Source organism: Cetorhinus maximus, chromosome 9 (assembly GCF_964194155.1).
Source record: "Cetorhinus maximus chromosome 9, sCetMax3.hap1.1, whole genome shotgun sequence".
Lineage (NCBI taxonomy): Eukaryota > Metazoa > Chordata > Chondrichthyes > Lamniformes > Cetorhinidae > Cetorhinus > Cetorhinus maximus.
Window position 1 is genome coordinate 103,992,526 of NC_135887.1, and position 23,608 is coordinate 104,016,133.

Consider the following 23,608-nt stretch of genomic DNA (forward strand, 5'->3'; position numbering starts at 1 on the left):
CTTCTGGTGATTGTAATTTTCCTGAGTTCCTCCCTCCCTTCCATTTCCTAATTTATAGCTGTTTCTGAGGTGTTACTTGTATCCTCTATTGTGAAGTCTGATGCAAAATACCTGTTCAATTCATCTGCCATTTCCTTGTTTCCATCATCAATCTCCAGACTCACTTTCTATAGGACCAACACTCACTTTGTTAACTCATTTCTTTTTTTTAAATATTTATGGAACTCTTACTACCTGTTTTTACATTTCTGGCTAGCTTTCTCTCGTACTCTAATTTTTCCCTCCTTATTAATCTTTTAGTTATCCTTTGCTGTTCTTTATATTCTGACCAATTTTCTGGCCTTCCAACTATCTTTGCAAAATTATATACTTTTTCTTTAAGTATGATACTATCCTTAATCTTTCTAGTTAACCACGGATGGTATGTCCGTCCTTTGGACTTTTTCTTACTCGTTGGAATGTATCTATTCTGTGTTTTCTGAAATACCCCCTTAAATGTTTGCCACTGCATTTCTATTGATGTATCCCTTAACCTAATTTGCCAATTCAATGGCAGACACTGTTAGTTTGCCCTGACACTATAAATTATGGTCCACTGAAGTGAAGCTATTTTGGATAAATATTCTACTCCTCATTTGCCCCCAATAAAAACAAAAAAAACTTGGATAAAAGTGTCCATTCTTTGGTCAACTGCACAATATCACTCAGCAGGAGAGCCATAGCATCTCCAAATGACCGTGCTAAGTTCAGGAACTCATTATGTGGATAGTCATTGGTGCAAAGCCACACAAAAATCCATGTTGCAGTATATTAGTACATCAATGCACAACATCATTAGGTGGTTGCAGGCAGCTTTAGCACAAATCTGTTCTGTTTAAATTTTCAAATGTTCAAAAAAGTTCAAAGGGGACAAAAAAAAACAGTAAAAATGCTCATAATCATAAACAAAAAAAAAAAGCAGGTTGTGAGGTACTATTTGTGCACAGACTCCAAATACATTTTCAGCCCTGGGAAGACATACCTGGCACCACGTAGTGGTTGGAATAAGGTTTACAAAAGTTTTTGCTTAATGATAGCTAAAAGTCATGCATTTTCACAGTACCTTGCTGAGCTTGGAAGTCAAGGGATCAGAGGCTTCCTTTCGTTGTGTGTTACCCATTGCAGCTAATAAGCTGAGCTGAAACTGGTCTTCCTTTGAGCTCATCTCATTCTTGGCCATCAGCTGCATGAAGGAAATGGGATCGTCTGCCTGTACCATTACATTCCTCTTTTCAGACTGTTTCTAAATCGCACAAAGAAAAATGTTTTAAGTGGTAAGTATCCAAGAGAAATTTAAACAAACCAACAGGCATTTTTACAGCAGTAAAAGTGAACATGAGGTTTCCCATTTCACTGTTCAAAGTTAATTGTCAGCACACATCAAAATTCCCAAAACATCCATCTGAGTGAACTGGATTCAGTGTGAAAGTCAATTTTCTAACTCAATCCAATCCAACATATGCATGAAACAAGAGTGAAGAGCCATATTTCACCAGGTCCTCTGGAATGTAGTGGAATCAAAAAGGATGAAGAATGAAGAAGAAACCCTTTCCAAAACTATTCAAAAGCACACTTAATTCTGCATTAACTAACATGTTGTAATAACTACAAGGATATGTACACCAATAACAACTTGCACCTATATAGCACTTATAACGTAGTAAAACTTCCCAAGGTACTTTACAGGAGTGTGATCAAATAAAGTCACATGAGGAGATATTAGGACAAGAGGGGTAAGTTTTATGGAGCATATTTAAAGGATGAAAAGAGTAGAGAGACAGAGAAGTTTAGGAGAGAATTACAGTAACTCTTTGTTTAGTACACCTAGTGTGTTCCTGGAAAATGATGTACTAAATGAAAACACACTAAACAAAAATATTTCCATAACATGTAACAAGGGTGAATTACATTCCAGACCTGTAATTTTTAGATTAAGCTGTGAGCCGACCAACTCAGGACGTAAACTGACTGACTCTGGTTGCTCCTCCTGTCAGACACAGGGATCTGCTGCTCTTTCACTCAGCAGTGGAGAGTGGGTAATGAAGAGAAGTTACCGGGTCTTGGCTTCCACTTCAGCCCTGGCAACATGCTGCTGACTGGTGGCAACATGGGCACGGAGGTGGTGAGGAGTGGGTGCCAGGTCCGGAATTTGGGATTGATACCCACTCCAGAGTTCAGGATCGCTGCTGGACATCAAACGTGAACACCTTTATTGGCTGTTAGTGGCGGAGTCTGGGGAAGCCTGCAAGGCCGGCTCCAGCAAACAACCCAAGCAGGGGTCAGGAACAGGAAAATCGCATCCCACACAGAGAGGTCAGAAATCATTCAGGAAAAATAACAGGAGCAGTCCATTCAGTACCTCAAGGCTTACCAACCATGCTAAACTGAGCATGGAGGTAGTGGCTGACAGCATTATTTGAAGAGTTCCCTAATATGAAAACCACTCTAAGACGAAAATGCATTACTCCAAACAGGAGATTACTGTTCGGAGAATAAGACCCAAATGTCAGACCAATGGCAGGCAAAGGAAATGAAGGACGAGTAAGAGGCCAGAATTGGAGGAGTGCAGAGATCATGGAGAGCTATAGAGCTGAAGATGGGGTGAGGGCATGGAAGGATTTGAACACTAAGATGAGAAATTTAAATTTGAGGTGTCGCTGGACCAGGGGCCATTGTAAGTCAGTGAACATACATAAGTGAGTGGGGCTTAGTGGGAGTAAGGCTGAGCGCAGCAGAGGTTTTCACGAGCAGAAATTATTTGAGGGCGGAAGATCGGAGGCCGGCCAGGAGAGCATTGGAATAATCAGGTCTGGAGGTAATCAAAGAATGGATGAGCATTTCAGCAGCAGAGGGGCTGGAGCCTCTCGTTCTTAACTACACCAAAAAGGAGGAGGAGAAATTACCAGAGTGCATGCTTGGACCCTTGGACTTGCAAGTTGGGCTTGACTGTAGAAAAGCATTGGCATCTCTAGGACAGAGAATGAATGAGTTCCTCACATATATCTAAAGTGAATCTCAAAAATATTCATATAATTTTAAAAAGGAAGAATAGCTTCAGGTTATCATCTAAAAGGAAGGTTGAAAACATGCCAAGAAAGATTCAAAACATGGCAAGGAAGGTTGAAAAAAGCTAAAGACAGGACATAAGTCAACTACTGGGCAACCTATTTCATAGTACTACAACTTCAGCATTGTCACAAAGTAACTAATAGTAGAACTGTTGAGTTAAGTCTGAACCTGAGTCTGGAAAGAAGCAATACACTTGTTACAGGAGACAGTCTCACACCACTTGGTACAATTTCAAATAAAGCTTCAGAAATATGTTCAGAGATCCCAATCCTCTGGGCAGTCTTTAAACTTTGACAAAATTATTTCAGATGATGTCAATGCAGATAACATCACCCATGCTCTCAATGCATTTAAAATTTACCAGCCTGGTACATAGCTCTAACTAAATTGTAGCTAAAGGTCTCAGTCTGGTAGCTACTCTGACTCTCAATCTGGTCTACCAACATAATCAGTGCCAATTTCTTAACAATGGCAACAAAATGTTAACATACACTGCCAGCACTTTGAAGTCGAGCCCCTCAAAAAGGCCATCTTCATGCCATGTTGGAAATACAACTCGAGGAAAATTACTTTTCTGCTCTTTTTAATTCATTCATGGGATGTGGGCGTCGCTGGCTAGGCCAGCATTTATTGCCCATCCCTAATTGTTCAGAGGGCATTTAACCCTGAGTCTGAAATCACATGTAGGCCAGGCCAGGTAAGGACAGCAGATTTTCTTCAAAGGACATTAGTGAACCAGATGGGTTTTTACAACAACCGACAATGGTTTCATGGCCATCATTAGACTTTTAATTCCAGATTTTTATTGAATTCAAATTCCACCATCTGCGGTGACAGGATTCGAACCCACGTCCCCAGAGCATTACCCCGGATCTCTGGATTACTAGGTCCAGTGACAATACCATGACACCATCGCCTCCCCTTTCAGTAAACTTATTGGATTGATTCCCAATCTCACCTTCAAATGCATAGTGCTGCTACTTGGTAACAATGTATGAGGCAAAGCTATTTACTAATATATGTAATAATTCAACAGAAAGTTGCAAAGCTTAATATTTCATCACATAGTAGAGTATCAACCTTGGATTCTGAAGCTAACATTTCCTCAACAAGCATTCCTATTCAGAGCAAAGAGCCCAACAGTGCTCATTTTTGCATTTTTCAAAAACTTAAATGTTCTTTTTACCATGGATCGCAAGTCTCATTTCAATAAAGATCCTTATTCAGAATTGTGCCGTGTCACAGAACAGATGGAGAATTATAATTTCATTATTAGCTTTCTTCATTTCTGGATTTTTTTAAAATCAGAATTCACTGGCAAGCACGCTTGCTATTATCGCATCATGCTATCACTGAAGTTATTTGAAACAGGAGTTTAGTGGATTCTTTCATTACAAATATACTCATATGATGTCTAGCAGCAAGAAATATTACAATTATCCAACATTCAGCACAACTGTTATGTAATATATAATTGACTTTCATACAAACATTACCTTCTGAGAAAGCTTTTCCTCTTCCAGTTTGGCTGAAAGCATTTGAGAGAGAGATTTCCTGCATTCTTTGTTAAAAATGTCGCTCATCAGTGGGGAACACTCTGAAAGGACTTTAAGGCAGAGCGAGATACGGTCCACGTCATCATCTGTGATCGATTTCTTTGGGAGTGATGATTTACCAAGGTGTAAAATGGTGGCCATGATCAGCATGGCCTCTGCAGCAAAACTCTTTTTTAAAAAAAAGAGCACACAAGAACATAAGAAATAGAAGGAGCAGGCCACACTGCACTTTCAATAAGATCACTGTTGAACTTCTACATCAATTCCACTTTCCTTTCCTATACTATTATCCTCATATCCCTGGATTCCCATAGTGGCTAAAAATCTATCAATCTCAGTCTTGAATATATTCATCGACTGAGCACCACAGCCCTCTGGGATAGAGAATTCCAAAGATTCACAAACCTTTAAGTGAAGAAATTTCTCATCTCAATCTGGAGGTTCCTGTACAGGCCACAAGTCAGCCCCTTTAAGTCACTCTTCTCTGGCACCTTATCAAATGCCTTCTGAAAATTCAAATATACTATGTACACCGGTAGCACTTAAATACCCTGCCAGTTATACCCTCAAAATTGCGCAAACTTCCATAACTTAGCACAATTTTACAGTTTCGAAATTATTCCCTTTAAAAGAATGTTAAACACTCAGTTTAAATAACTTCGAACTCCATTGTTAACAACTTGAAATGTCCATTTAATGACATGACTGTATTTGTCAAATAACATTGTCACCAATCTTAATGTGTTTCATAAAGCCTGCAGCACAGAAACATGTAATTTGGCCTAACTGGTCTCATTTATTCATTTATAGGATGTGGAGGTCGCAGGCTAGGCCAGCATTTATTGTCCATCCCTAATTGCCCTTGAGAAGGTGGTGATGTACTGCCTTCTTGAACTGCTGTAGTCCATATGTTGTAGGTACACCCACAGTGCTGTTAAGAAAAGAGTTCCAGGATTTTGACCCAGCCTCAGTGAAGGCACAGCAATATAGTTCCAAGTCAGGGTGGCATGTGACTTGAAGGGGAACTTGCAGGTGATAGTGTTCCCATGCATCTGTTGTCCTTGTCCTTCTAGGTTTGGAAGATATGTCAAAGGAGCCTTGGTGAGTTGCTACAGTTCATCTTGTAGATGGTACACACTGCTGCCACAGTGCACAGTGATGGAGGGAATGCCAATCTAGTGGGCTGCTTTGTCCCGGATGGTGTCGAGCTTCTAAAGTGTTGTTAGAGCTGCGCTCATCCAAGCAAGTGGAGAGTATACTATCACACTCTTGACCTGTGCCTTGTAGATAGTGAACAGGCTTTGGGGAATCAGGAGATGAATTACTCTCCGCAAAATTCCCAGCCTCAGACCTTGTAGCCACAGTGGCTACAAATTGCCACTTTTGCGGAGAGTATAGGGCAGGTCTAGTTCAGTTTCTGGTCAATGGTAAACCCCCAGGTTGTTGATATTGGGGGATTCAGTGATGGTAATGCCATTGAATGTCATGGGGAGATGGTTAGATTCTCTCTTGTTGAGATGGTCATTGCCTGGCACTTGTGTGTTATTTGCCACTTATCAGACCAAGCCTGGATATTGTCCAGGTGTTGCTGCATTTGAACACAGACTGCTTCAGTATCTGATGAATCGTGAACAGTGCTCAACATCGTGCAATAATCCACGAACATCTCCACTTCTGAACTTATGATGGAAGGAAGTCATTGATGAAGTAGCTGAAGATGGTTGGGCCAAGGACAGTACCCTGAGGAACTTGTGCAGTGATGTCCTGGGACTGAGATGATTGACCTCCAACAACCACAACCATCTTTCTTTGTGCTAGGTATGACACCGACCAGCGGAGAGTTTCCCCCACCCTCCTATCAATTCTCATTGACTCCAGTTTTGCTCGGGCTCCTTGATGACACACTCAGTCAAATGCTGCCTTGATGTCAAGGGCAGTTGTTTTCACCACACATCGGGAGTTCAGCTCTTTTGTCTACGTTTGAAGCAAAGCTGTAATGAGGTCAGGAGCTGAGTGACCTGGCTGAACCCGAAGCTAGCATCAGTGAGCAGGTTATTGCCCAATTCCGGGCACCATATTTTGGGAAGATGTAAAGGCATTAGAGAGGGTGCAGAAAAGACTCACGAAAATTGTTCCAGGGATGAGGGACTTGTGTATTGTGTCCCTTGATAGCACTGATGACGACACCTTGCATCAGTTTGCTGATGATTGAGAATAGACTGTTAGGCAGTGATGGGTCAGATTGGATTTGTCCTGTTTTTCGTGTACAGGACATACTTGGGCAATTTTCCACATTGTCAGGTAGATGCCAGTGTTGTAGCTGTACTGCAGCAGCTTGGCTCGGGGCGTGGCTAGTTCTGGAGCACAAATCTTCAGTACTATTGGAGGAATGTTGTCAGGGCCCATAACCTTTGCACTATCCAGTGCCTGCAAACGTTTCTTGATAGCAAGTGGAATGAATCAAATTGGCCAAAGACTGGCATCTGTGATGCTGGGGACCTCAGAAGGAGGCTGAGATGGATCATCCACTCGGCACTTCTGGGTGAAGATTGTTGCAAATGCTTCAGCCTCGTCTTTTGCACCTGGGCTTCCCCATCATTGAGAAAGGGCATATTTATGGAGCCTCCCCCTCCAGTTAGTTGTCCCGCACTATTTACAGCTGGATGAGGCAGGACTGCAGAGCTTAGACCTAATCCGTTGATTGTGGGATTGCTAATAGATTTTGCAATCTATCCATGTAACTAAAATCCCTCATCCCTGGAACAATTTTCGTAAGTCTTTTCTGCACCCTCTCTAATGCCTTTACATCTTCCCAAAATATGGTGCCCAGAATTGGGCAAAATGCTCTTGTTGAGGCCAAACCAGTGTTTTATAAAGATTCGCCATAATTCCTTGCTTTTGTACTCTATGCCCCTATTTATAAAGCCCAGGATCCTATAAGCTTTATTAATCACTTTTGCATCCTGTGTCAGAAGCAAATGACATTTCAAAATAGCAACCACCCACACCCATGTCGGCATTTCACTTTTATACTCTTGTGTGTAATCCCCACCCCCACACTCCCCCTGTCCGTTTTAAGGGATTTTGAGACTTCAAATGTTGACATATACGCTGACATCTACAGTAATTTTGTCCCAGATTATTCTTCCTAAAAGCTTGTCCACCATCAAGGTTAAACTGACTGGCCTGTAGTTGCTGAATTTATGCTTACACCCTTTTCTGCACAAGGGTGTAATATTTGCAATTCTCCAGTGCTCTGACATCACTCCTTTATCCAAAGAGGATTGAAAGATTATGGTCAGTGCCTCTGCAATTTCCAGCTTTACTTGCCTCAGTATCCTCAGATACATCTGATCCGGCCCTTGAAGACTTATTAACTTTAAGAATTGCCGGCCTTTCTAATAGCTCATCATCAATTTTTAGCCCATCTAATGTCTCAACTATCTCCTCTTTCACTATGACTTAGGCAACATCTTCCATGGTAAAGACAGATGCAAAGTACTCATTGAACATCTCAGCCATGCCTCTCTGCCTTAATGTGTAAATCCCCTTTTTCTCTTCAGATAATTATCCAATTCCTTTTGAAAGCCACAATTGAATTTATTTTGGCCCTAGCCATTCTTTTACCTCTACTGTTTATATCTCTGTAGAAAGACTTTTGGTTTCCCTCTTACGTTAGTTGCAAGTCTCTTCTCATACTCTGTCTTTGCTTCTCATTTCTTTCTTCACTTCTACCTCACGCCTCATGAACTTTCTACATTCAGTCTGGTTCTCACTTGTGTTACCAACCTAACATCTGTCATATGCACCCTTTTTCTGCTTCATCTTACTCTTTCTCTTTCATCATCCAGGGCTTTCTGGCTTTGTCTGTCCTTTTATGGGATAAAGAACTTGCTCCTGAATTCTCTATTGGATTTATTGGTGACTACCATATATTTATGGTCCTTAATTTTGGTCTTCCCTGCAAGTGGAGCCATTTTATCCAATTCTACCCTAACAATTCCTTTCATTGTCTTAAAGACTTCTATCAGGCCATCCCTCTTTTCTGGTGTCATGAAGCTATTAATGGATATATTATTGGATAAGATTTTTCTTTTAAAATAGAGGTTTAGTCTGTGGGTGTGTCTTAATTAGATTAAAGCCAGCGAGAGCCTGGGTGCTTTGATGTGTACTAGTTCTGATATGTAAGAGAACTGGCGTGCATTTGCATTTTTTGATTAGAGCATTTGAGAAGTAGGGTGAAAACAGACACCTATGTAACAGCTGCCAAGCAATATGTTTATGTTACTAATAAAATTGGTAATATGAAAGGGGTTTTATTTTTAGAGGGGTTTGGTTCAGAGGTTGTTGATACAATGAGAATTAACATTCAATGGGCAGTTGGAAGTATAACAAGACAACTGTTTTGGGTGTGCAGAGCAGAGACAATGTAAGATCAAAAGGCAGCTGCAAGCCTCCAACTGGCTCCACAAGAGACCAAAGTGAAAAGAACCTTATTTTGAATTCGTGTGGTGAAAATGCTTTGCTTGGTGTTTGGTTAAATCTATGGGCTGCTGCTGCCTTAATGGAGATTAGTTTGGGAATTTGTTAAAAGTTATGATAGTAATAATTTGTAGCCACGTGAATATATATTTTAACCTTTGTAATTTAATAAAATGTTTCATTTAGTTTAATGTAAAACGTCAAGAGCTGGTGGTCTGATTCCTGAATTTAGAGTAGCATCTCAAACAAAACACTTAAAATTATAGTTTTGACAGTTGTTTAGAGTTTCCCTCTGGGATTTTTTTTTTAATAACTTCGTTTTACCAACTGCATTGTCATAACAATGGAGAAAAGAGCCCCCACCTGTTCTGTCTTCCCTGAAAGTGATAATTTGTCTTGGCCACCTGCATTTTATTCCACCTTCTCCAGTACCTCTACATCCTTTTATAATACGGAAACCAGAACTGTTCACAGTACTCCAAGTGTGCTCTAATCGAGGTTTTATACAACTTTAACTTAACTCCACTGCTCTTCAATTCTATCTCTCTGGCATCACTTGTATCCTTCCCATTAGTGATTTGTGTATCTGTACCCTGAGATTCTTTGGCTCCACTAGTCCATTCAGATTTTATTTTCCAAAGTTTGTGGCTTCCTTCATCTTCCTATCAAATGCAGCACCTCATACTTATCGATATTGATATTAATTTGCCAATTACATGCCCATTTTACAAGTTTATTAATGTCTTCTTGTAATTTGCTGCACCCTTGCTCTGTAATAGCTATACCTCCCAATTGATGTTATTCACAGATTTTGAAATTGTATTTCTGAATCCAGAGTTCAAATTGTTAATTTAAAGAGAGTGAACAACAGTGGTCCCAGTACCAATTCCTGTGGAACACAAGTGCTCAAAATCAATCCTCTGGTGGAACTGACCATCCACTGTTCCACAAAATTTGAGTTGTCACTAGTACAATTCCTGCTCCAATGAAGTCAAGTAATCCACCCAACTACTCTTGATCTGCTCCACCCGCTTAAACGAACCATCACAATTTGTAATAGAAAGAGATAGGCGAGTGGCTACACCCATATTCAGAACTTGAGCTTCTGCATACTCCTTGAATATGAATCACTGCAAGCCATTTACAACTTTTCAAAAGCATTAACAATGCTAAATTAACTGATATATTTTGCCAATAACTTTGATATAGGTAAATGCTCACTGAATAGCCTAGAATATCTGATCTATTTTTAAGCTTGTTTCAGTTTACTGTACTTATTTATACAGACACTGTAAATTAGGTGTTCCATTTTCAAGTCATATTTTCAAATATAATCCCAATTACTACTTACATTCTGTCTCTTCTTCTCTTGCACAAGTGCCACATAACGCAGAGCTATTTTGGTCAGTGTAGTTGCAAGGGCACCAGCCACAAAGAAATCCCCATCCAGCAGGAATCCACGCAGAGGTGGTCTTGAAGAAAGTAGAAAAGTTTCTTTAAAATTCACCTGATTATACCATAATACCAAGAACTGCAATGTGGATGTATTTATTTAATATATGGCATATGAAAGTGTAATTCAGTTCACTTTTTATGTTCCTTGTACCAAACAGCTAATCATTCAACATAAAATTCTTATAGGCTTACTGCTAATCACTAAAACAGATATAATGAATGCAGTACTAGATTCTAAAATGACCTTTGCTACCTTCAAAACTATATAGTTTAAGCAAAATGCCTGCTTAGTATTAAGTTAAAATGCTATCCATTCAAAAAAATTATGCATGTAAGGAAATTCAGTAGTGAAAATATAAAAATCATCTTCTACCAACTATCATTAGTCTTCAGATTATTACATTTTGATTTTGTTTCCTAAACTTGGGCCATAAAAATCTTTGCTGCGAGTATGTGCTTTTTAAAAAATCAGAAGTAAAGATATTTGTGATCTCGAAGTTCAATTAGCAAACTAATTCTAAAAGGAAATAAATGCAATGATTAAACATACAAGTGCTTACAACTATTTTCACGAGGTTTGATACTAAATGTTCATGTGTATTGTAAGTGCATTTTCAACACCTCTCCCACTATGGAACTTAATTCACTGTACAAGACAGAATGTACCTTTTCAGCTTCTCCTATGTTGATACGACCCACGGGCACAAAGGGAAGATGAAGTGCTTACACCCATATGTTCGGCTGGGACTATAGCGTGTACATGTTCATATTCCTAGGTTTTACTTCTTTATGTCCTGATATGCATGTCATTCTTTTGGGATGGAGGCTATTGTCAGGTTCAGTTCCAAAACCAGTATTTGTCTCTATCTTTTTAACAAAATGTTATTTTTTAAACCCTGTTAGAAAAATTCTACTATTACCTATCTTCTTCCTTTTTGGAAGGTCTTGTGCTCAGGGCGCTCTGAGTTGCATACGTCCCCATCTCCGTCACAAGTTTTTGTGTTGGAATCACCTGAACATCATCATCAATCTTCAGCTCACCGGTTTCTTTCTTTATCTCAGACTCAACTATCGGAATCTATCAACATAGGAGGAGGGAAATACAAAGTACAGCGTTTATGGTTTCAAAGTGTGTCCACATAGTCTTGCACAACAATTCACGAAATCAACCTGGCATTTCTTGCATGATCCAGTTTCTTTTGGGACGATGACAAGAATCAAGTTTTCACTTTAATGGAATAACATTCCTCAACTGGCATTCTTCAGGTTACTTTTTCAACATCAGATTCTCTCCCAAGCAACATTAGAACTATATTTTTTTTTATATATAGGTGTTGGATGAAATTTCTGAAAGCAATTTCAAGGTGTGCATCCGAGCAGAATGGCATTTCTAGTATAACATTTAAATTACTGATTAGTACAAGTTAACTTGGACATTAATACACAACTTAGAACTTTTCAATAGATTTTGTTAGTTTTATTTTGAATTGCTATTTACAGACATTACTTAATAATTCAGAGACTGGGTTTGGTTAAGAAAACCATGTCTGCTGACATATTCACACATCCTTTTCATTGCAGGGCGTGTTTTGCAAATTTGGGTTGAGAAAACTGGGAAACTAAACCAGGAAGGCTGTGCAGTATCTTCAACAAAGACATTGTTGTGAGCATCCTATGGAATGGAGCAAAGCTATCTAGAAGAGGGAGGAAGAAAATACAAGCATTCCATACATACCTCACCCAAGGATCGGCGAATCTCAGTCATTACACTCTGAATGTCATCCTTGGAGCTACAGTACTCTCCCAAAATCCAGAGTGCTCCCCGGTATATCCTGTGACAAAGAAAGAGCTATATAAAATGCATTGAGGACTAAAAGGTGCTGTTGTTGAGGTTAGATCTGATGAAATTCACACAATTTTTATTTCATTATGAATCATACATCTCTAGCAGAAAATCTAATATTACTTTCATGCTTATAGTTAACAAGATAATTTACTGAGTGAACCAAAACTAAATTTAATAACTTCAATCGGAAGGTAAACTGAAATCAAAACCCAAAATGGCAGCACAGTGGAGGGGTGGGGGAATCCACATGAACAGCAATGAGAATATCACAGATTCAAATAATGTTTGAATTTTAAGCTTTTCTGATCTTGGTAAATAGCTACACTAACTGCTTGTTTCTATTTCCATTATTCCAAATCAAATAAACTATTTTAATTCATTAAAAATTACCATCTTCCCATACATTTGATGAGCAGTACTCATGAAAGTGAAAAGCAACCTATTATTTCCCGACTATATTGCCACCTCACTAGATCCTGCAACTGGCACATTGTGTTATCCAGTTACGATATTAAGATCACATAACTCCCAAAATCCTTAGATGACTTTGATCAAGTCAATTCCAAGATGAACTGAGCCAACTGTAATAAATTCAAGTATATTTAGACCTCCCAACTTCTCTAGTTTGTACAGCCAATTTCACACAAGTTGAGGGGATTTGGAACATGAAAGTCCTCAAATGGAAAACCAGCATATACAGCCACAACAACCAGCCCTTTTAAAATCAGTAGTTAACACACACGTAGAACATTAATCCAAGCCTGGTATTATAGTCGATGTAGATTCATAGAGATACCTTTTATATTCTATACAAAATCAGTTTCTCCTACTGAATACAGCAAACCCAAGATTACACTTCTGTCCAACCATAACTTAAACAACTTGCAAAGGCAGTATATGTGAATAGTTAGCTCAAAATGTAAAAAATAAATCTAAAATTTCACAAAAATGAAAAGCAAGGACACAAGAATTGCAAAGATTGTTTTGCAGCTAAGCTATAGTGTCTAAAATGCCTCAGTAATTACTTGACAGATTTGATGGCATGGAACACCTCCAACATCTTCTCAATGATGACCGGCCGAAGGCTATCAAAACTCTGAATAGCTTCTCGCACAAACTCCAGAACATCAGCAGCAGCTGCCTCATTACTATCACTGAGAAATTCCATCAGCTGTGGAGAGATAATGCAAGTATTGAAACACCAAAAACAAAAATTACAACCTGCACATGACTGTACCTGCATCATTCAACAAATATATTTGGAAATCCATTGTTATTTACAAAGCATACAACAGTAACTGTTATATTGTCAGAAATGCCCATGCATCTTTTCAACAACTAATAATACAATCCAAAGGCCTTGTTATCAAAATGCTCTTTCAATTATTTACATCAGAATAGAAGAACTCAATGGGACTATCAAGTGACATCTAGAGCCAAATCCAAATTCAGTGCACCCACAGAAGCAGAAAACCTGAACCTGCAGGCTAACAAAATACATATCAATTTGACTCCAGGGAAGATCAGGTAGCTAGTATAGAATGTAGGATAAATGCTTTCACACAACCTGTGACAATCTTTTTATACGAGGAATGCAAAGTTGAAGCTTGCCACAACACAGTCTCAAAATAAGATTTCATCACGCTTGCTCAGTTGTAAATGCACCACATAAAATAGCTAAGACATAAAGACCAAAAAATGATTGAGTAAAAACTTTGTATTGTGTTGAGGTAGCAGATTTCAGCAGGGTGATGAAACAGCATCGCCTGGGCTTAGGGAGAGCAGAAGAAAAATCAGGCAAGTTTCATGTTCCTGACAGATATTGAGCCAACTGTACAGCATGTGGACAGTGATGAGGATGAGATTAGGTTCAACTACACCTACCCTCACTTCTTACCATTACACACACAGGGCTGCTTGTCAACACTCACCTTCTAGGCTTACACATGAAACGCAAATCATTTGCATTAGGCACTGGAGGATGTAATAATCTATTCAATTACACCCCAGCATGAGCAAAAGTATTATGTACCAGAGGGGAAGGAAATGAATAAATTATGCTCACTTACCACTGGGATAACATTTCCAGCCATGTCTGGAAAACGGACACTGCACGAATGTAATGTTCTGACCAGAAGCTGTCGGTACTTGTCTGTGTCTTCATGTTCCGATACATTATTTGTTTTAATTACTTCCTTCTTGAGAACTATGACAAGCTGTGGGACACCAACATTCAGTGAACTTATCAAATACAAATTTGAGATTAGAAGATAACAAAAAAAATTACTCAGATGCTAGATGGCCATACCTCTTCAACATTACGAGAAGAGACAAGATCCAGTGACAATTGCAATGTCTTCTTGCGTACCTCCAAATCCGGAGTGGTCAGAACTCGCAGGACGTCCATTACCAAATCCTGAAAGGGACATATTTAAACTCAAACTCAAGTAATGTCAGATAAAAAATATATATTTTGATTTAAAATTTCTAATCTCCACCAGCCTTCTTCACAGAAGCTGATAATCATTAATCCCCTAATGGTCAGCTGAAAGGTTTTTTTTAAAGCTTTCTTTCCAAAAAGGCATAGGTTCAGACTAACTCTTTAGGCACCAAAATGTGCAGTGTTCTACCTTTATGCCTGATTAATTATAAGCAACTTTATCCAAATCAAACAGTCAAGTTCAAATCTAAATGCAAGAAAATGCACAAAGATGGAACCTCGTTGAAAATACACTGCAGGACTGGGATTACCAAGCCTTCATATTAGGAGTTTTTCTTTTTCTGGATAACTAAGAAAATTAGAAATTTCACATGCAAAACGGAATACTGTAGCATTAAAAATTTAATACTGCAGCTTCAAAAATAATAGCTTTAATTAGGACACAACTGTCATTTACTTTTCCCATCCATTTTCCTGTTCTTTCCTCACACATTTATTACATTTTTCTTTTGCAAATATATTGTATTCTAAGTTATCACTGCTTCTGTCTCTTCACTCTTTATGCAATCGCCTGAACACTTATCATCCCAGTAAAACTCTACTGTACCATCTCCATGACCTTGGCTTCCTTCCCAAAGTAGATGCCAAAAACTGAATGATCATCTAACTGCAGCCTGACCAAGTCTTAAAAGTTTGGCACAGCTTCTTTGCTTTTCTATTTCATTTATAAAGCCAAAAAGAAAAACCTAGGTTTTGTTTGAAAACAGCTTTATCAAGCTGTCATGAAAAGCATTTGTGCAGCTAAACATAAAAAAGTTAACCAGGCTGCTCCTTGAGCATGCTCTGCAATTTATGCCTGGCTAATCTGTATCTAACTTCCATGTCTTGAAATCTTCACCCAACAAAAAAAAAAATTTATACATCTCAGCCTCGAAAATTTCAACTGATATCCTCTGCTTTTCAACTCCTTTTTAAACTTTTGACCACTTAGCATATATTTCACTCTTAATTTGCCCTATTAAAATGAACCACCTCATGTTTCTAGAGAAAGAAGGAAGGGGAAAAATGAGAAAGTGAGTGGGGGTGAAAGAAAGGGTGGGTAGGCACAAGCGAGATGGTGCACAAGGAAGCACAAAAGAAGAACAGGTGGGTTTGCACAAACTGGATCTTCTTCAGGGTGTTCAAAATTTTAAAAAATCAATGGTCACAATTTCAAGTCACCAATTCTGGGTTTATTACCTGCAGCACCCTTTCATGTGTAGGATGCTCCCTAAGTTCAATAAGGCGATCCAGAACAATTAGCTTCACGTTGTTATCACTCTCCTTAATAATCAAATCAATGTAACACTGTGCAGCAGCCTAGAGAAAGACAAAGCAAATACCTATTAAATTTTTATTTCAAAGTGTATCAAAGTTTTGAGATACATCTGTCACACATGTATATCGCATTTCCAAACATTAGTTTATATACAAATGTATATATTGCTTATAAAGTAGTTCTGTGGACTGGAAAGGGTCAGGCCAGGTAACAGATAGCTGTCAATAGCTAGCAGAAGAATACATTACAAAATAGCCTATTCTGACACTGGAGACCTGGACATAATTTGAAATTTATAAATATGTTTAAGAATCAAGCATTTATCATACTTTTGATACTGATTTCTAAACTCATGATTAAACTATGGCACATTCAGACAGGAATAAAAGCCTTCCTAGAATTGTTTTTGTTTATTGACAATACATGTATTTGTTTGGATAACCATCTCCCATGAACTGGAAATATTACACAATTGCTACAATGGAAATAAAATATTGTTTTATCTATATAGAATTATTGCATTTTCACAAGTTCCAGATTTCACAGCCTTTGGCATGAATCTTCATTTTCTACTATAATGAGTGTTTTAAAAGTTTCTTGTAAATACATCATAAAATTGGTACCTTGATGGCTGTTGGAGCACTTGACAGTGTAACTAAAGTGCCAGCAGCTTCATATTTTACTGCAGGGCTCGAAGACTGGAGTAAGTTGTATATACAGCGGATAAATCGGGCTCTTTCTGTCGGATTGGCATGGCATACCTAATGCAACAGTTGTAGTTAATTCACTGAATATTCAATTAAACATTAAATTCTTCCCATTTATTTTAAGGCACTCTTCCTTAGACATCATATTTTTAAACTGTTAAGTGACAAACTCTTCCAGGTTTTCCAATAAACATTTTAGGATGCAGAGACAAATACTGATCATTAAGGATAATATCAATTCAGAATTGGATCCAGTCTGAAACTTAAATACTGTTGCCACCAAGCAATACATAATATCCAGGCAGTTTGCAACCCTAATAAGCATAGTTAAAAATATAAGCACTAAAGAGAAATTTATCAAAAATCGTCTTTGTCTTCTTTTACACCACCAATTCCACCACTCTGTTTAGGCTCCCCTTACATTGCACACGCGCACACAATGAATGAAGCTGATTTTTTGTCACTTCACCTTATAAATCAGCTCAACTATAACCAGCTGCAGAATGTCTCCAAAAGTATGGACCTGATCAATACATGTACTCAAGTAATCCAGAGCTCGGTCCTAGAGAAAATTTAAGAAACAGTATTAGAAATAATTAACTATCTTAAAATTACAATTTCTAATCTAGGTCTGTTCACAAATCGCTTAGGTTAAGGATTAGGTTCATTTAGTTTAAGACTGATCTGTATCTCAACTTCATTTACCCACTTTGCTTCCAAATCCCCCAATACCCTTGCCTAATAAAAACCTATGAATCTCAGTTAAGTTCATCAACCCTTCATGATTTGAGCTGTGCATCCAACAGTCTGCTGTTTCTTTTTTACTCTCCTCTTCCCAATAAACAATCCTGCTATAAATTTCACATATCTCAAGTATTTTCAATTAACATAGGTTGAAAAAAGATTAGACAGCATCCTGTGGCTACAACTGAAGCTGAATTTATTGTTCCTGATCAAAACTTGTAAACGATGCAAACATGTTACCTGATCTGCATGAATAAGCATCATGAAAGCATTCCGTTTACAACTTGCATCTTTTTCATTCACCAAGAAATCATGGATCAACTCAGGAGCATCAGGAATAAGATTCTCAAAGTTCCTACAAGAAAAAACAGTTAATAACACCCAAAAGCAATTATCCTAAAACATGCCAACAAAAATCTGGTGATTGTTTTTTTTAAAAAGCATCCCAGGTGTTCAAGTTCAGCATTTTGTGAAGCTTTCTTTTAGTATCAAATCAGTAGATCTTTAAGCTAAAAGTTCTTACTAAAACAGCAAATTAAAATAACCAAAGCACTTAGTAAGCAATGCCTTGATCTGAATGCTCAAGTTTTGCTTTATGTCTTTGAATAAACTAAATTTCAACAGATGTTAATAATCAGCATTGACTGCTTGACTAACTTGTCTTACGGTATCATTACAGTATTCAGTTGTATTTCAGTGCCCACTATAATACCTAAAGGCAGAAATCTTTAGTACTTTTGCTGTTCAATGTTTTGATATACTGTACTCCATACTGTACTGTATTCAATTCTGATTTAAGAGAGGATATTTCATAGAAATCCTCAAAATCATAAACAGTTTTGATAAAATAAATAAGAACCTGTTTCCAGTGGCAGAAGGGTCATTAATCAGAGGACACAGATTTAATGTGCTTGGCACAAGAACTAGAAGTGACATGAGGAAACATTAAAAAAAAGACAGCCAATTGTTACGATGTGGACACTGAAAGGGTGGTGGAATCAGATTCAATAGTAACTTTAAAATGGAATTGACTAAGTAGGGAAGGAAAATATTTACAGGGCTGTGGAAATAAAGAGTGGGGGGATTGATATTGTTAGTGGAACTCAATGAAATAGAGCTGGCATAGGCATGATGGACCAAATGGACTCTTCCTCTTCTGCTATATTATTCCATGAATCTACCTGTAGATGGTGTAGATAGCCAGCACAGCATTTCTGCGTACATAACTGTGCCGATGTTCCAGGCAGGCACGTATGGCTGGCATCAATGGCTCCAAAAGTTCTGGCTCCTTCAGCTTGCACAAAAAACGCAGAGTGGACCCTCGAATAAACTCATTTGGGTGTTGCAGATCCTAAGAAAATTTAAACAAGATCTTACTAGTACTTTTTATGCTTCAGACAGTATATACATTCACCTTTTCATCAAAAACACACATGGGCCTGGAATTTTCACTCAGTTGTACTGGCAAAAATTGACCCAAAATAGAAAGATACAGCAACTGTAAGTGCAAACTACATAGAGCATAAATCAAGTTTCAGCAGTCTTTTGTGCTAATTTATATCAACATCATGCTAAAATCTGGCCCTGCCCACGAAACTAGCCACATCTCCAGACCAAAATAATCACAAGTCAATTTCTGCTAATGGCATTCATTTGCAGGTCTTGGAGAAGTTTCTTAAAATTATGTCATGTTTTTGTTTCAACACTGGAGCACTAAGTGGCGGCTTTTAAATTTGTTTCAAAATACTATTCAACTGACTATTTGCATCATCATATAACTTGTAAATGGAAGCAAAATACTGCAGATGCTGGAAATTTGAAATAAAAACAGAAAATGCTGAAAAAACTCAGCAGGTCTGGCAGCATCTGTGGCGAGAGAAACAGAGTTAGCGTTTCAAGTCCATATGACTCTTCTTCTGAAGAAACTGAGTGGGAAAAAACAACTGTGATATCACAGGGAGCCAGTAAGTTGTTTGGCCGATAAGTGCTTGGTGTAAGGGACAGTGTGTTAAAAGCCAGCTTCTTAAAAGCCAGATTAGGACACAGGAATTAAGGTAGGTTTATAAATAACAAACAGTAAAAAAAAAATATAAAATGAAATAATGTAAATAAATACCTATAACACATACCCATGTAATTAAGAAACAAATAACTTTTAGTTGTAATTGTGGGTGGTACTAGCATTTAATAAACACAGTAAATTGTAGTATACATAGGAATTATTCTAAATTAATTAAGAAAATAATTAAAATAAATTAGAATAAGGTAGTAAATAAACACTGTAGTAAACACTTTGGGGGAGCAGGCTATTGAGTTGGATTATCAGCCATGATCATAATGAATGGCAGAGCAGGCTCGAAGGGCTGAATGGCCTACTCCTGCTCCTAGTTTCTATGTAACTTTAAGATATGTCAATGCAGCTCGGCCAAGTGGAATGAACATTAGTGGGATGTGGGAAGTAGTGCAGGCACAAAGTGCCCTCGATGATTACATCTGCAGGAAGTGTTGCCAGTGGCAGAAAGCAGAAACGAGCTCCAAGTTGCGGAGCTTGGGCGGCAGCTGGAGTCACTGTAGTGCATCTGCAAGGCTGAGGATTATGTGCTTAGCACGTTTAGAGAGGTGGTAACACCACAGCTAAGAAGTACGCAGGCAAAGAGGGAATGGGTGACCACCAGAATATATAAGAGAAACAGGTAAGTAGTGCAGGAATCCCCTGAGGCTATATCGCTCTCTAACTGCTTTCTCATTTTGGATACCGGTGAGCCAGATGGTTCCTCAGAGGGCTGTAGCAAGAACTAAGTTAGTGGCACCACGGGTGGCTCAGCTGCACAGGAGGGGAGGAGGAAAAGTGAAAGTGCTATAGCAGTAAGGGATTCCATTGTTAGGGCAGGCGTTTCTGTGGCCGTTGACGTGAATCCAGGATGTTATGTTGCCTCCCTTGTGCCAGGGTCACGGATGTCACAGAGCAACTGCAGAACAATCATTTGGGGGAGGGTGAACAGCCAGAGGTCCTGGTCCACAGTGGGGCCAAAGACCATAGGTAGGAAAAGAGAGGAGGTCCTGAAAGCAGATTTTAGGGAGTTAAGAAGGGAATTAAAAAACAGGACCTCATGAGCAGTAATCTCAGGATTACTCCCAGTGCCACGTGCTAGTGAACATAACAATAGGAAGATTGAGCAGTTCAACATGTGGCTGGAGAAATGGAGTAGAAGGGAAGGTTTTAGATTTATGAAGCATTGGGATTGGTTCTGGGGTAGGTGGGACCTGTACAAGGAGGACGGGTTACAGCTTAACAGGACTGGGACAAATACCCTCGCTGGGAGGTTTGCTAGTGCTATTGGGGAGAGTTTAAACTAAATTGTCAGGGGGATGGGAATCTGAGGGGAAATTCAGAGTGCAGGGGAGAAATACTGTCAGTGGGAAGTAGAGAAATATCAATTGATAACGAGGATATATCAAGAATAGTATCAAAGTAGATAGAATAATTGGAGAGCTTGATGGAATTAGAGTAAGCAATAGTAAGTCAATAGATGGGGCCAGAATAAGGGGGAATGTAAAAAAGCCTAAATCAGGACTAATGTGCATGTATGTGAATGCATGGAGTGTGGTTAATAAGATTGGTGAACTGCAGGCACAGGTTGACAAATGGAATTATGATATTATTGATATAACAGAGACCTGGCTCAAAGAAGGGCAGGACTGGGTGCTAAACATTTCTGGGTACAAGGTGTTTAGGAGAGACAGGAAAGGAAGAAAAGGGTGGGGGAGGGCAATATTGATCTAAGATAGCATTCCAGTACTCGAGAGAGAGAGAGGATGTTCCAGAGGGGTCAAGGACAGAATCTGTCTGACTATGGATAAGGAATGAAAAAGATGCAATAACAATGATTGGTGTAGTATACGAACCACCAACGAGTGGAAGGGATGCGGAGAAACAAATTTGCAAAGAAATTACAGAGAGGTGCAGGAATTATAGAGTAATTATAATGGGGGACTTCAATTATCCAAATATAGACTGGGATAGGAATAGTACAAAGGGACAAGAGTTCCTGGAATGGGATCAAGATAATTTTCTGCATACAGTATGTTTCCAGTCCAACAAGAGGGCATGCAATTTTGGACCTGGTTCTGGGGAATGAGTTGGTCCAAGTGGATCAAATATCAGTGGAAGAGCCTCTAGGGGAAAGTTACCATTGTATCATAAAGTTTATGTTAATCATGGAAAAGAACAAGGAACAATCTAGAGTAGGGATAATTAATTGGGGGAAAGCCAACTTCGATGGGATGAGAATGCATCAGAGTTGAGCGAATTGGAATCAAATGTCAGCAGAAAAGATGATGGCTGAACAATGGGCCAACTTCAAAGAAAAAATATTGCAGACAGTGTCAAGGTATATTCCCTTGAAGGGGAAAGGTAGGATAAATAAATCCAGAGCGCCCTGGATGACAAGAGAGATAAAGGTGAAGATGAAAAGGAAGAAGCGCACATACAACAGATGTCAGGCTGAAAATACAATGTAAAATCAGGCTGAATGCAGAAGGACCAGAGGGGAAATGAAGAAACTAATAAGAAAAGCAAGGAGAGAGCATGAAAAAGAGGCTGGCAGCAAACATAAAAGGGAATCCCAAGGTCTTCTAAAAGTATGTAAATAATAAAAGGATGGTAAAAGAGTAGGGCCGATTAGGGACAAAAATAATGGGGTCTTGCATGTGGAGGCTGGAGAAATAGCGTAGGTATTGAACAAGTACTTTGCATCTGTCCTTACAAAGGAAGAGGATCCGACTCAGGCCGAGGTGAGAGAGGAGGGAACTGGTACACTGGAAGACCTTGCAATCGAAAAGGAAGGAGGATTCCGGTACCAGGACCCGATGAAGTGCATCCAGGGGTACTGAGGGAAGTGAGAGTGGAAATTGCAGAGGTACTAGTGATAATCTTTCAATCTTCCTCAGACACAAAGGAGGTGCCAGAGGACTGAAGAACTGCAAATGTTAAACCCTTGTTCAAAAAGTGATGCAAGGATAAAGCTGGCAACGGCAGGCCAGTCAGTTTGATCCCAGTGGTAGGGAAACTTCTGGGAACTATAGTACAGGATAAAATCAATAATCACTTCAGCAAGTGCAGAATAATTAAATAAGCTAGCATGGGTTCGTCAAAGAAAAATGTTTTTTTAACTAACTTGGAGTTTTTTGAAGAGGTAACAGAGAAGGTTGATAAAGGAAACGCTGTTGATGTGGTGCATATGGAGTTTTAAAAGGCATTTGATATTGTGCCACACAACAGACTTACGAGCAAAATTCTAGGTCATGGAATAAAAGGGAAAGTAGGCACTTAAATAAGAAATTGGCTGAGTGACAGGAAACAGAGTCATGATAAATGGTTGTTTATCAGATTGGAGAAAGGTTTGTAGTGGAGTTCCTCAGGGGTCAGTGTTGGGACCCTTGCTCTTCCTGATACATATTAATGACCTAGACTGTGGTGTGCAGGGCACGATTTCAAAATTTGCAGATGACACAAAGATTGGAAATGTTCTTAGGCTTTGTTAATAGGGGCATTGAGTACAAGGATAAGGAGGTCATGTTGAACTTGTATAAGACATTAGTTAGGCCTCATCTGGAGTACTGCACCATACTTGTTCTGGGTGCCACACTTGAGGAAGGGTGTGAAGGCATTGGAGTACAGAGATTCACAAGAATGATACCCGGTATGAAGAACTGTAGCTATGAAGCTAGATTGGAGAGGTTGGGATTGTTTTCCTTGGAGAAAAGAAGGCTGAGAGGAGACTTGATAGAGGTATTCAAGTTCCTGAGGGGAATGGACAGGGTAAATAGTGAGAAACTGTTCCCACCCAAGAGAACATCAAGAACTAGAGGGCACAGATTCAAAATAATCGGCAAAAGGAGTAAATCTGATGTGAGGAAAAACTTTTGCACCTAAAGGGTGGTTGGGGTCTG

The 23,608-nt window shown here is 38.9% G+C and overlaps 1 protein-coding gene across 2 annotated transcripts in view; it reads right to left on the reverse strand.

The window, feature by feature from the left end:
- Positions 1-23,608, reverse strand: part of copb1 (COPI coat complex subunit beta 1) — a 51,878-nt gene that overhangs the window by 12,096 nt on the left and 16,174 nt on the right. For both annotated transcript variants that reach the window (XM_078549226.1, XM_078549227.1), the window contains exons 4-16: positions 18,838-19,007; positions 17,897-18,011; positions 17,382-17,474; positions 16,829-16,966; positions 16,127-16,246; positions 14,756-14,863; positions 14,517-14,663; positions 13,473-13,618; positions 12,337-12,433; positions 11,522-11,679; positions 10,498-10,618; positions 4,605-4,832; positions 1,103-1,282 (exon numbers count right to left, since the gene is read on the reverse strand). In XM_078549226.1, the coding sequence (XP_078405352.1) occupies positions 1,103-1,282; positions 4,605-4,832; positions 10,498-10,618; positions 11,522-11,679; positions 12,337-12,433; positions 13,473-13,618; positions 14,517-14,663; positions 14,756-14,863; positions 16,127-16,246; positions 16,829-16,966; positions 17,382-17,474; positions 17,897-18,011; positions 18,838-19,007 (1,821 nt within the window). The remainder of the gene's footprint in view (positions 1-1,102; positions 1,283-4,604; positions 4,833-10,497; positions 10,619-11,521; positions 11,680-12,336; positions 12,434-13,472; positions 13,619-14,516; positions 14,664-14,755; positions 14,864-16,126; positions 16,247-16,828; positions 16,967-17,381; positions 17,475-17,896; positions 18,012-18,837; positions 19,008-23,608) is intronic.